General features: G+C 44.5%; 1 protein-coding gene across 6 annotated transcripts in view; it reads right to left on the minus strand.

Moving 5' to 3' along the window:
* LOC119390759 (xenotropic and polytropic retrovirus receptor 1-like) overlaps nucleotides 1-14,698 on the minus strand; it is a 137,354-nt gene that overhangs the window by 62,345 nt on the left and 60,311 nt on the right. For all 6 annotated transcript variants that reach the window (XM_049414179.1, XM_049414191.1, XM_037658461.2 and 3 more), the window contains exon 9: nucleotides 12,699-13,026. In XM_049414179.1, the coding sequence (XP_049270136.1) occupies nucleotides 12,699-13,026 (328 nt within the window). The remainder of the gene's footprint in view (nucleotides 1-12,698; nucleotides 13,027-14,698) is intronic.

The raw sequence follows: 14,698 nt of genomic DNA on the forward strand, positions 1-14,698 counted from the left end.
GATGTCCAGAAACAAAAGTGACGGGCATTTTAGCAGCACGTGTGTAGTTATTAGTGAACATTACTTTAAAGGGACCGACGACTGGGCAGAACGTGCGATTAATCCTGGTAGAAATGAAGAGACCGTGAAATATAGTGACAGATTCCAGCATCCTTTTCGCGTTGAGTAGGATTTACATTTTTAAATAGTGGTTTAAAGTAACAAAAACCGGTATGTCGCGCAGCCTAGCGAAAGAGCCTTGAAGCTGGATTATGAAGTCGGTCACATTGCTGTACGTAGTCACGTAGTCTGACGTTGTCATGCGCGCCATAATTGGTCCTCAAAGTCAGAGTATGTATATTATTATCTATCCACGCTCTGTTCTGTGCCGCCTACGAGGTAAAAGGAGTTGCACGGTGAGAAGTGGCACTGCCTTCGTGGCCGCCACTGGCCCATGTCCAGCCGCGGCACATGCACGCGGAGTTCACGCATGCGCAGTAAACCGCCACGCTCGAACACGAACCACTCTTGCGCTCACTGTTTGCAGCATGTGTTGTCAAGTGTGTTTACAACTTCATATTCGCCACAGATAGAAAAATTCTGATTAAAAATGTTTCACGACGTTTTCCACATTACAATTCCGTGGCTAGGCACTCTGACCATAGCAGGGAACAGCGCAGAAACACGAGACAAGAGAGGTGACAGGACTTGGCGCTGGCTAACAACATGAGCGTTTATTTCGTAAGTGCACAAATATATACGCTTTTTGGGAGAAGGAAATAAACAAAAGAGAGAGGGGGGAAGTCAACGCATGCTTTCATGCAACGCAGTTTGTGCCTTGCAAGACTGAAGTGATCTACGAGGTACCTACGTCCTGCGGAGGTCTTTACGTTGGGCAGACGGGCCGCTGCATCAACGACCGTCTGAGAGAACACAAGAACAACCTCAAGGCACGTACTGGAAGCAATTTAGCTATTCACTGTGCCGACTGTGGCTGCAGTCCTAATTTTGATCAGACGCGCATCTTGCGCAGATATCGTGATAGCCGAGCCCGCGAAATCTATGAAGCACTCGCAATTCATTCCATTGGACCATCATGTGTAAGCACACCATCGATCGCACTAACCGACAAGGAAATTAAGTATCTCCGCACGTGATCATAGCACCGTCATGGACTAGTTGGGACGCATGCGTTGACTTCCCCCCTCTCTCGTTTATTTCCTTCTCCCAAAAAGCGTATATATTTGTGCACTTACGAAATAAACGCTCATGTTGTTAGCCAGCGCCAAGTCCTGTCACCTCTCTTGTCTCGTGTTTCTGCGCTGTTCCCTGCTATGAAGCCAAGCCAACAAGCTCAAATTTACACCCTTTTAAAGCACTCTGACCAGTTAGCTTTCTGTTGCGCTAAAGCAAATAGGCACCTGGAAAATTGGTTGTCAGTCCCTTTAATTAGTTGCCGTTCAACACTTAAAACAAGCTATCAGCAGAGTTTCTGGAACAGACGACGTCCACCGATGAATAGCCGCCACACTTTCATGCTACCGATTCGCATAGACGTCACGAGCCTCTGCGGAGAGCCTCTATGGAAAGTGTGATCTCGGCAGACATCAGCAAACGGCTCATATACCCTTCTACGCACTGTGATCTCATCCCTTCACGACGAGACTACTAGGACGGCAGACTGCACGAAAACCGCTTCTCTCCCAGGAGCGGCCACATCCCCATACACCAGTGTTTTGTAGAGTTATGCAAGATCGGATCGAAAAGAGTTAGTTGCTAGCCTTATTTCGCATAACATTACAACTTGTTGCTATCGCATCCACTGCTTCACCTTTTTTCACGAAACTGTGGCTTTTTTCAAAATTAAAGGGACAAAATCTCTCTCCCTACCAACTCTCTAACATAACCCTTGGAGTGTCAGACTTCTTAGAGAAAATATAATAATTCGTCTGGAGTTTAGCAGGGGAAAACACACACCTCAGATGACAAAAGACGTGGACTAGTTGGAACTTGGCACACTTTCTGTCCTCTCTTTTTCTTCTGTAGTTTAACCCTCGTGCTTTACACCTTTAACCCTATGCGGTACATTGTAGGGCCACTCCCAACAACGCAACACAGCCGCAGCAGTCCATTGTCGGGAGCTGTTGGACAAACTTTTTCGTGGTTGATTCATGCGCACGTTTTCTCACTGCGTTATGCACCATCCCTAAAACAGTAAGCACACATTTTTTTTACTTGAGCTTTGTTTTTTTTACTTTCGGAACAAACGAAATGTGGGTAAAGGGTTTCAGACTACAGTGTGTTAAATGGGAACTGACACAAAAATATTTGTCTTGAGTTTTTTTGCTGCAATATGTTGCTGGAGGCCTATTAGTCATAACATGGCACATCACTTGCTGCAGCACGCGACAGATAATTAACAACAGTCTATTCATTGCAGACCATTCTCAGTTTCAGTTTGGGAGAGCGCCGAGAACGATAAGCTGATGGGTGCAACTAATGCCATGTAGCGTGTGCACAACACAGAACTGTGACGTACTTCCACGCTGCCTGCATCGTATGCTCGCCTTCTTTTGCCTGCTGCATGTGCCGTGCGATGTCGTTGCTGTCATCGTTGTTGTCATCGTCGTCTAGTGGCAACAACTTTCTTGAGGCTTGCACACTTTTCACACGTTTGCCGTCGGCACGGACTCGTGAGCAGCCACTGAACAGTCACCTGTTGGCGCAAGCGTGGCAAAAGGGCAACGGTGACTATGACCTCATCATTACTAGCTGCGCCAGCTCAGAGCTCAACCGCAGTGGTGACGTCTCGGAAGTTGGGGGTCACCTTCATGTCACATTAGATGATGTCAATGCTGTTAGGAATGGCGTATGGCACTGGATTGTGCAAGCAAAGTTCAAAATTCATGCAAGTTACCTTCCAAGCTATATTTGCTGTTGATATTTGCATGTTTTCGGGAATCGATACCGCAGGCTATACTGACAGCAAAATTTTTTGTCAGTACGCCTTTAATAATAAGCTATGTACCAACTAGCCCAACATCACATGCTATTGTTGCATTATGTAGCATTTACAGCCTCCTTTATAAAGAACCATACTACATAAGTGTTCGTGCCATGCTTCTTCCTTTATCTCTCATGTGTCGTGTTATATTACAATAAAGCTGGTAAGAGTCAATCACATGCACGTGATATTCTAAAACATCAACAAATGATGCCACAGACTGACCTTGTCATGCCTACACACCACAATGCAGAGCAATCACACGCACACAACATCATAAACAAGAAAAGTAGCAACAAATTTCATGTGTAGCCTGATATAACGCCTGTAAAAACAATCACAAATGTGCCTTGAAGGGCCCCTAGACAACCACTGAAAACACGAAGAATAAGCGCGGTGATCTCTCCTGGCGTTTCCAGTCTTTTCGGCACAGTGCATGATGCCAGCAGTCTGTTCACGTGATGTCATGAGGAAATAAGCTCTCGATTGGTCCGTATACAAGGGATACTGGTGGTGAATTCTATCCTACCCTGCTTTGCTAAGCAGTCGCATGCCTGTTCTGCCTTGTTTCGCACGACTATCGAGCGGGATCAACTGATTTCCCTTCCTTTAGTGTGTTTTCAACTGCGCTAGCGCAGATGACAGCGTGTAGCCGAAAAGCGCGAAATACTGATATGCTCAACGCTCAGTGCTGGCACTGCCCACGTTTTATGAAAAAATAAGTCGCGAGGAGGAGATAGCACCTGTAGGAAGGGTAGTGAAGGTGAGAAATAAATCGCTCATCTTTGAACTCTGAATGGTTTAGGGGCCCTTTAAGGCCTATGTTTTTCCCAGTGTGTACTGAATCTACTTTTAACATTTTTTAAAATTTGTTCGGCAATTCATGACTGTCGTGGTTCCAGACACTAAAGGCGATGTTAAGAGTCACCTTAACACCACGCTATACATTTGTGCAGCACCACGCTATACATTCGTCACACAATGCAAATGCATTGGAAAAAAGAAATGCAAGAGTACAACAACAGTAAGAAAAACTAGGAGAAACTTATACAAAAAAAAATAAAACAAGGCAACGAAAATGTAAAACATAACGTAAACGTATCGTTACAAAGCACATGTAGAATAAAAGAGATCAAAAGTAATGGAGACACCAGTATTCCATATGGGAACATATATAGACTTCTGTGCCACATGAATAGTCACATATATAACACTTTTGTACATACATATATGGCAAATGAAATAACTAAGTACATTCAAGGCTTCAAGCTAATAGTAAATAAAATAATTAAGTACGTTCAACTAAGTACATCTTCGACCTCTTTCTGAAAGATGATATGAAAGAAGAATGCATTATCAAGGTTCGTACTTGCCGATGAATATTTGTAAGATGAGGGATTTGCCATGCCGCCATCACCAGTTAAGCTATGTATCATGTTGACAGCGTAAATGCTGTGGCGTCAGCTTATAGGAAGAAATCAAAACAGTTCTACAGCTCTCAGTGGCGTCTCAGGCCTAAGGGTCTCAACACTGGTCATGGTTTTGAAGGAGAGCTGCAATTCCCAATTCCAAACAGCTAACCTAAAGCAACGAGCGTGAAAACAGTAAAATCACACGTGATGCCACTGCACCTTAAGAGTAAAAGCATGGCATTGTTTTGGATGTTTAGTTTAGTTTACTTCCAACAAGCATGTTTAATACATGCTTGAAGCATATGGGGGTAAAATCTGCTAGAAAGCAGCTTGACAAAGCTCCCACATCTCTTATATACATGGCAGTGCAGGGCAGAAAACACAGAGTACACTAATCAAACAAACAATCACAGTGTCATATGGAAAACAAGTGATAAGCAGTACACTGATGTAACAAAGTTATAATACAAGAATATGAGACATTTATGTTTGGTACATATTTAGCTGTTAAAAAATGAACAAATGGCACAGTTTCAAACTATATTACATTGTATCATGAAAATAGTTCTCGTGTTTTTAAGAGAGAAAGAAGGGGGTGATTATATTTTTTCTGTGATTCTGAACTTATTTAAGGTATATGGTAATACATAACTGAGTGTCTGAAATCCATAATTTGTGCGTGGGTATGAAACCCCAGTGTTCATGGCATCATGTTGGCTACATTGCAGGATTTTCGTGCTCATCTGCGATATCTCTAAGCAACATTGTTTTTTTTTTTGTTTTACTTGAATTCTATAGGACTTGAGGATACGAAATTCATATACTTTTCTACTTCCATGATATGGTACTTTGAGAGTTATATGGTACTTTGAGAATTATTGCGCCACACCCTGACTGGCACGATAATTGCACTAAAAAAAACACACAGAGTCTCTTATGCATTTGCCTAAGACAACTCGAAGGCGAAAGCCATCTTCTTTTCAGTCAATGTACTGTTCTTCCCCCGCCCCCCTCCGAAAGCTTTCTGGACCTAATGTGGTTTTGCATTGCCTCTGTGATCGGGGGGCCGACCACGGAGGAAATGCAAAGCGACGATGTTATGTGATGACGTCATCATGTGACATCAAGTGGTGTGACGTCACAAATTTTGGCGATCTGTGACATGATGATAACATCATATGGTAACAAAAATATGATATCATATTTTTTGCATCACTCGTGTTGATGCCACCAATGGTCAATTTTCACGTTTGATGAGGAATCTAAGGCTTTCGCCTTAAAATATTCAATCTTGTTACAGCATGGTAAAGATAGCAATGATCAGCCAAAGGGGCCAAAAGAATGGTGGGAAAGTGCACTCTTTGTGGAAAGAGCACCTTTCCACCAATTTTTCCTGCTGTTTACGAAGCTGTACTATTGGTGTCAAATGAAACACAAAGAGCGGAGCGCGTTGCCCAAGCATTAGGAACTGTAAAGTGCGTGCCCTGTAAATTGGTTGCAGAAGTCTGGCTGGTCTAGTTGGCGGCGTCTTCCGTCGCTGACAGTCTCGGCAAGTCCTTACGCAATGGGTGACGTCGGCAGTGAGGCGAGGCCAGTTGTACTTTTCTTGTATTCTCGCGAGCGTGCGCGGAACACTGCGGTGTCCAGCCGTCGGGTCATCATGTATAGCTTCCAGAAGCTCTGGAAGTAATGCTGAAGGTACTACGAAGAGGTAATTGGCCTGCAGTGGCGAGAAGTTTTTCTTTAGGAGAACACTATTCCGCAAGAAAAATGACGCCAGTCCTTGCTCGAATACCTTTGGAACAACAGTGGCCTTGCCCTCGAGGTATTCCACAAGGCTCTTAAGTTCCGGGTCAGCTCGCTGCTGTTCGGCGAAGTCATCAGCTTTTAAGGTTCCCAAGAAGTAGTCACAATCCTGGTCGTCATGTGGCGGTGGGCCAACAGGGGCACGGGACAGGCAGTTGGCATCGGAGTCCTTTCGTCTGGACTTGTAAATGACGGTAATGTCGAATTCCTGGAGTTGCAGACTCCACCATGCGAGGAGACCTGAAGGGTCCTTCAAGTTAGCCAGCCAACACAAGGCATGGTGGTCGCTCACAACTTTGAAGGGCCTGCCGTAAAGGTAGGGGGTGAAACTTTGATGTAGCCCAGATGATGGCAAGGCACTCCTTTTCTGTTGTAGAATAGTTGGCTTCCGCCTTGGATAGCTACAGGCCAGCATAACTGATACCCCTTTATAGTCCGTCAGTCCTCTGCACAAGGATGGCTCCAAGCCCTATGCTGCTTGAGTAGGTGTGGATTTCTGTATCGGCATTTTCGTCGAAATGCGCAAGTATCGGAGGTGTCTGCAAGTGTCATTTCAATTCTTGCAATGCTTCGATTTGTGCCGTTCCCCACTTGCATTCCACGTCGGTCATCGTGAGGTGAGTTAGCGGCTCTGCAATCCACGTATATTCCTTGACGAAGCGTCTTTCATAGGCGCACAAACCAAGAAATCGGTGTACGGCCTTCTTGTCGGTAGGTGGCGGGAAGGGAGCAATGGCAGCTGTTTTGTGTGGGTTGGGGTGAACTGCAGACTTGCTAATCAAGTGACGCAAAAACAAGAGCTTCTCGTACACAAAAGCGGCACTTTTCTGGCTTCAAGGTGAGGCCGGAGGTGTTCGTCAAAGTTTGAGGCAAACACAACGATGTCCAAGTACACGAGCCACGTCTGCCGCTTCAAGCCAGCCAGTACTGTGTCCATAACGTGTTAGAAAGCCGCAGGTGCCGAGTAAGGACCAAAGGGCATGACCTCGAACTCGAACAGGCCGTCTGGTGTTATAAAGGCAGTCTTTTCTCGGTCTCTCTCGTCGACTTCAATTTGCCAGTAACCAGTCTTGAGGTCTATCGACGAGAAGTACTTAACGTTGTGGAGGCGATCCAGGGTGCTGTCTATCCATGGGAAAGGGTAAACGTCCTTCTTCGTGATTTTGTTCAGGCGACGATAGTCGATGCAGAAACATAGAGTTCCATCCTTTTTCTTCACTAGCACCACGGGAGGCGCCCACGGACTTTTGGACGGCTGGATGATGTCGTCGCGTAGCATTTCGTCAACTTGTTAACGGCCTCACGTTCTCACATCGAAACTCGGTACGGGTTCTGACAGAGCAGACGGGCATAGTCTTAACGTAACTAAAGTAACTTTTCCTTAAAGTGAAAACAAAGTGCGCACCTTTTTTTTACAAGAAAGACATTAATATAATTTCTAGACCAGACGTTATGGGAATGCAAAAGAAATCCCCACTGGGATGCGGCCTCTCTGACTGCACACAGTGGGTGGATGCGCTGCTCAGCTCGCCCATGAAGATCAGCTTTGGGCCATCCAGTAAGCCGAAGATACTGCCAGAGCCCAAGGGCTCATGGCCGACACCTAGGTGACGTATTGCCCAACCCTACAGCTTGCAGGACACAAAATAAAGTTATTTCTCTGTCTTTCCCTGTCAGGAGTTTTACGTGTTAAAACCACGACATAATGATCAGGCAAGCTGCAGTGGAGGGCTCCGGAAATTTCGACCACCTTGGGTTCTTCAACGTGCGGTGACATCGCACAGTACATGGGCTTCTAGCATATCGCCTACATGAAAATGCGACTGCCATGGCCACAATTCATCTCCTTAGTGGGAAAGAAAAAATCAGAACTTCATCTGAATTTCGATTTTCTATGCTGAGGTACACTGACAGCCACCTTTTTGCATGCATCATTTAAGCTTGGCAAAGAATGCCTTCGACTGTGCAATGCATAACGGTCACCTGTGCTCGAAAGATGATTTAGGCCCTTTAATGAGTGGGCCAAAGTGTGGCCGAGCACTGTGGCTCGTAGTACTATATTAATTCACATCCAAGCCCAACTAATTAGCATCTTGTATTATTTATGTGGAATATCGATAACGGAATGCTGCATGCTCAGAAGTCCCCGTAAGCGGTGAATGACTTTCTATGCAAGAAAAAGAGAACATGCAGTATGGTGGCACATACATTTCTAGACTTTTTCTCTTCCTATGCCTAAAGAAAAACTTCTAAATAGTCCCGCTTAAGGTAGCTTAACTAATTAAAAGGGCTCGCAGAACTGCCCGACTAATTACCATCTTGTGTTGTTTATGTGGAATATCGATAACAAAATGCCGCATGCTCAGAAGTTCCCATAAGCGTTAAATGACTTAAGAAAAAGAGAAGACACAGTATGGAGGCACATACATGTCTAGACTTTTTCTCTTCCTATGCCTTAAGAAAAACTTCTAAATAGTCCCGCTTAAGGTAGCTTAACTAATTAAAAGGGCTCGCAGAACTGCCCGACTAATTACCATCTTGTGTTGTTTATGTGGAATATCGATAACAAAATGCCGCATGCTCAGAAGTTCCCATAAGCGTTAAATGACTTAAGAAAAAGAGAAGACACAGTATGGAGGCACATACATGTCTAGACTTTTTCTCTTCCTATGCCTTAAGAAAAACTTCTAAATAGTCACGCTTAAGGTAGCTTAACTAATTAAAAGGGCTCGCAGAACTGCCCGACTAATTACCATCTTGTGTTGTTTATGTGGAATATCGATAACAAAATGCTGCATGCTCAGAAGTTCCCGTAAGCGTTGAATGACTTTCTATGCAAGAAAAAGAGAAGACACAGTATGGAGGCACATACATGTCTAGACTTTTTCTCTTCCTATGCCTTAAGAAAAACTTCTAAATAGTCACGCTTAAGGTTGCTTAACTAATTAAAAGGGCTCGCAGAACTGCCCGACTAATTACCATCTTGTGTTGTTTATGTGGAATATCGATAACAAAATGCCACATGCTCAGAAGTTCCCATAAGCGTTAAATGACTTAAGAAAAAGAGAAGACACAGTATGGAGGCACATACATGTCTAGACTTTTTCTCTTCCTATGCCTTAAGAAAAACTTCTAAATAGTCACGCTTAAGGTAGCTTAACTAATTAAAAGGGCTCGCAGAACTGCCCGACTAATTACCATCTTGTGTTGTTTATGTGGAATATCGATAACAAAATGCCGCATGCTCAGAAGTTCCCATAAGCGTTAAATGACTTAAGAAAAAGAGAAGACACAGTATGGAGGCACATACATGTCTAGACTTTTTCTCTTCCTATGCCTAAAGAAAGACTTCTAAACAGTCATGCTTAAGGTTGCTTCACTCATTAAAAGGGCTTGCCGTACTGTGTCAATTCACGTCCAAGCGCGACCAATTAGCATCTTGCAGTGTTTATGTGGAATATCGATAACAGAATGCTGCATGCTCCCGTAACTGTTAGATGACTTTTTATGGAAGAAAATCAGAAGAGACAGTATGGAGGCACACGCATTTGCGGACACGTGCACTGCACTTCGTGTGTGTGCGTGTTTCTATGTTCTTAAGTGCTGCCTTCTTCACATAGTCAAACCCTGTGATCCTGCATCTTTTTTCACAATGTGACGATGGCGCAAGACCTCCCCCTGTGTCTTAATTATCCCGAAACATGCTCTGCACAGCGTCCTTATTATTAGGGCTCCGTGTTTTTGGTGTTCATTTTTCTTGAAAACTTCGTCGGCACAGTGCACGGCGTTGTGGTTTAACTGGGACACACGCATGAGCGCTGTTCGTCTGCTCAATAATTCTTGGTGCATGGTTGTGACTTTGGTGGCCCCACATATTAGTTGCACATGTTTGCACCGGCATTGTGATTACTGGTGATAGACGCTGTCAAACCCAAAAGTCTGGCGCACTTTCGCGCAATTTTATCAGGATGGCGCAGTAAATCCATTTTGGCACAGTTGGCGCAGGAGTGGAATCACTGGAGTCAGAAAAAACTGCATTATAACCAGTCTTGCACTGTAAGCGGTTACGTTATAAATGGTCTGAACTGTGTTGTCACGTGGTTGTGAGGGTGAAGAAGGCTACCGCAAGACTGGGAAACCTGAAACTTTTTATTGGGTGAACTTGTGCTACACAAATGAAATGTCAAAGTACAAGCAATTCACGCTGTACACTGATAGCGGCGAGAACAGTCATCGGCCACCGAGTAGTCTGTCGGCATTTACACATGTGGCATCAAAGATTCCAGCCTTATTGTTGGCGGCCGCTTTAGTTACAGAATAAAGTCTACTATTTGCGCTGTGCGCTCAAGCTTACCAGAACAATCTAAAATAATCTAGAATGTTCGACATTCCGGTGCAGTGCGCACAAGACAGTGGTTACAAGTGTAACGGGTCGGTTACACGAAAATAGAAAAAGAAGCGTGCGTGGCGGTATGTAGTAGGTAGACCCATCAGGCGTGTCCCTGCACCCCCCTCACTGCCTAAAGGACTTCTCTTGTTGTGGCTGCCCCCCTTAGGAAAAAAATCCTGTAGCTTCCCTGTTGAAATCTCCTCTTACCTTCATATTTTTATTTCCACATGGGCTCGCTTGCGGGCTGCAACCTTCTCTTTTTCCAAGAGCCAATGAAATACCCACGACTGGCTTAGAGAAGGAGAGACAACCCACCCTCCCCCTCATCCACTGCACATGTGCCCGCCAACTCATACAACACACTCACCTCAAACGAGTCCATAACAACAACAAAAAAGTGCGCAGTGTTTATCTTTCACAAGTGCTTGTGCAGGCACCAGCTGTCGAGGAATGCAGCTCAGGTCATTGGGGGCTTTATTCAAACAGGCTCTCTCTAGTTCAAGCTCTATTTTACTCGAAGAGATATCCAGTCCCCGTGGCATCCAAATTGACGAGTTTCTGCTGTACTAAGCTATGTGCTGTGAGGAAACGCGGCACGCACGGTTACACGGCCAGGCCCATCACCACTGGCTGGCGCCCATGGCACACAGCTGACATGGACAGTGGTTCGGTGCCACAGGAGATTGAAAGCTTCGGACTTGGACAATAAAGGTAGCGCTGCCTTTTGTTCTGCCCATCTGTCATCTCTGAGAGCCCCAGAAGCCCAGCCTGAACCCACAGTGCTTACCTCTGTGCTAAAATTGCATGTCCTGTTGAAGAGGGGAGGGGATGTTGTCACAACCCATTACAGTCAAACAGACTTAAAAGCCACCTTGGGGGCTCTGCCAGCACTCTCTTTACAATAAGTGATATGCATAAAAATCATAAATCTAGACCATTAAGCATACAGACTCAAGTCGCAATAAATACTACAGCCTTTCATTTACCAACAGCAACAACTGTTGCCACCAGCATATGCATGTCATTGAATATAGCAAGCTTTGCGGACTAGTTGAAAAATTGCATACTTGGGAGGTTGGTAGGGGTGTTCGAATAGTGAAATTTGATCTCGAATCGAATTCGAATTGAATAGTGCCGAATAATGGCCAAAAATATCGAATATTGAATCGAATATCGAATACAAAATATGTTATTGAAAGTTGAAAGAAAGAACAAAGAAATGAAATCTGCTCATGCCCTCGAGCACATAACGCGGTGAGTGACTGCTACCGAAAGACTACAAATTGTCATGCCGAGACACAAGCTGTTCCACATGACATGGCTTCAGGCTCTCTCGCCGTGATGTTACGGTGTTTACGGCTCACCTGACAACGGTAATGTTGTGCTTTATCGTCATGAGTGCTCCGGGCCCCAAAATCTACGACTGCGCGCCAGAACGATGGGAGTTTCTGAACGAACGTTCCTGTGCGGCAGTGGTGAGTGCACAGCGTGAACTTTGCACAAGTGAAGCCAATCACAGAGGGTTTCCGGGCCAAAGTCTGGACGTTTTACGGCGCATGTGGCGTACGCGACCGAACTATGCAAGGAGTCCGTGCCTTCGTTTCGGACGCAAAATTTTGAAGGGCTTGACTGTTTTGTCATGTGTTTTTTTACATGCAGAAATGACATAACCTCCTTTAATGTAAACATGTGCTTGCTTTTGAACCAGGATATCAGTGAAAGTTTTAACAAAAAGCCTACTGTAACGACGTTAGTGTTAGTTTTAGCCACCCCACCATGACCAAGTTGCACCATTGGCCTTTGTCATGTTTCAGATATTCATCCTGTCGAATTATTCAAAACTGCGAATACTAGCTATTCGAAAGTCGAATCGAATTATTAGATTAAGTATTATTCGATTCGAATTCGAAAGTCGAATACTATTCGCACAGCCCTAGAGATAGGTGTACTAGTCGCTTTTACTGCCCTTTGGTGATGTGACAATTGGCAAACTCCTCCCAAGCTTTGTGGCAATCACTACGTCTGGATGATGAAACGTGGGTCGCACGAAGGCACTTTCACAAATGGCACAAGTGCAAATCTCAGTTCAGAAGTGGTCAGCCCTTACCACTATTCTCCATCCATTGGAAGTCTGTAGCGTAGAAGCAGACAAAGTACTGGGCATCAATGAATACCGGCACGAGACTGTTGAGCTGGTCGGCCAGCCAGAAGTCTGCAAAGCCCACGTAGAAGAAAGGAGCTGCGAAGATGCGTCCCAGAACTCGCAGCAGCCAGAAGCGTGCCTGGTGCCTCATGGTGTGCAGCGGGTTCACCAGAAACACCAGCATGAGCAGAAGCAAGGCGAGAGGGTTCGCATACGTGGGGATGGCCAGGGGGCCCGAGTAGAGGAACGCCAGCACGCTCAGTGCCCACAGGACACCAAAGATGGCTGCCATCTGAAATGAAGCGCCCAGGTGTAGGTTACACATCACTGGCCCTTGGACGATGGGAAGGCAAAAGAACACTGCATCGAAGAGATGGCAAACAAAAATTTCCACTATTTTGATTCATTTGTGGTGAAGAGCAACGCTACAGTGGGGCATCCTCTCCAGCACTATCTAGTGGGTCTATCTCTACTGTGCATTGCTCATGGACACCGCTCACGCTGGGGGTCTATGATTTGAGCTGTTGAATGAGCTACCAGTCGACCCTTACACCAGCATTCAAAACGCCTTTACAAATTGTGTACCTTAAAGGGACACTAAAGAGCAAAGCGATTTTTTTCATATTAGTAAAGTACTCTTTCACGATACCAAAAAAACCACAAGACGCTTAGTAAGCAAGAAAACGCGCAAAAACAATGTGGGTGGTGACGCCACCTAGAAGTTTCCGCACCATTCGCCGTGACATCAGATGTTTTGACGGCACCTACTAGGGACTACATAGTTCCTAATCAGTAAAAATGAAGTACATTGTCCTCTGAGGGGGCCATAGACTTAACATACCAAGTTTGGGGTGGCCACAGACTTAACATACCAGTTTGGGGTAATTTTGTTGAGCCAATGGCGCCAAAATACGATAAATACACTTTGAAATTCGTGACGTCACGGGGGGAGATTTCGGCGCGAAATTTAAAATTGAAACCTTGCACTTGATTTTCTCCTCTATTAATAAACCTATGATGGTGAAATTAACGACATTAGAGTTCTCAAAGCCCAATTTATTGATCTAAACCGATTCATTGTTTCTCTTTACTGTCCCTTTAAATCCATCAAGCTTTTATGGCACCTGCATACACATCTTGTCATCCATGCGGCAGCTGTAGTGTTTGAGGTCCCAGAAAATTAAAATTAAATTTTGGAGTTTAAAAGGACTTGATATGCGAGAATTAGAAAAAAAAGGTAGATTTTTAAAAATTTTCTAAATATGAAAGTAAATTGTTTCCACATCCTTTCCTGTATAACACTTCACCTTGCGCTATTTTTTATCAACCTAAAAAAAAAAAAGCAACCAAAAAAGCAAAGCGGCCAGTTACACACCCCCTTGTACAGATGCTGTCTTCATAGCTTTCTTTCATCGTAACTATACAGAAAACGTTTCCCTCTTTTCAGGTGAAAGAAAAAGTCGCCTGGCCACAAAGTTTAAGTTGTTAGCCAAGGCCGAATAAACGGGTCAGAAAATTTTGGCCCAATTTTCAATCCTACTCCGAAAATGTTGGCAGAGTAAGAAACATGGCATTAAAATTACTGTTTATTTTGAGCTCGGTTTTACTAAAATAACATTTTTTGCATGTCATGTCAGTGCAACTGTTTTCATTATGACAAAAGATACCGCCCAGAACTTTCTGTGCATGCTGAATGGTCATGTGGCAGATAAATGAACCAAACTTAGGGTTTTAGAATGAATAGCTTTTGTTTGGTGCAGGTTAAAGAACCGCAGCCCTCCACTACTGCATCGTTAAACTCCATGAACCGACCAACTGAGATGATGTTTGCATCTTTTTGTATCCAGCTTCGAATTCTGTATGCTTGGTGACATGGTGCTAACTCCTGTGCAGCCCGCAACCGTCAGTGGCAGAGATCAGCAATGTGCTGACAATGTTTTATTTCTTATGCTTTATTTCAATGA

Source organism: Rhipicephalus sanguineus, chromosome 1, assembly GCF_013339695.2.
Source record: "Rhipicephalus sanguineus isolate Rsan-2018 chromosome 1, BIME_Rsan_1.4, whole genome shotgun sequence".
In the NCBI taxonomy this organism is placed as follows: Eukaryota; Metazoa; Arthropoda; class Arachnida; order Ixodida; family Ixodidae; genus Rhipicephalus; species Rhipicephalus sanguineus.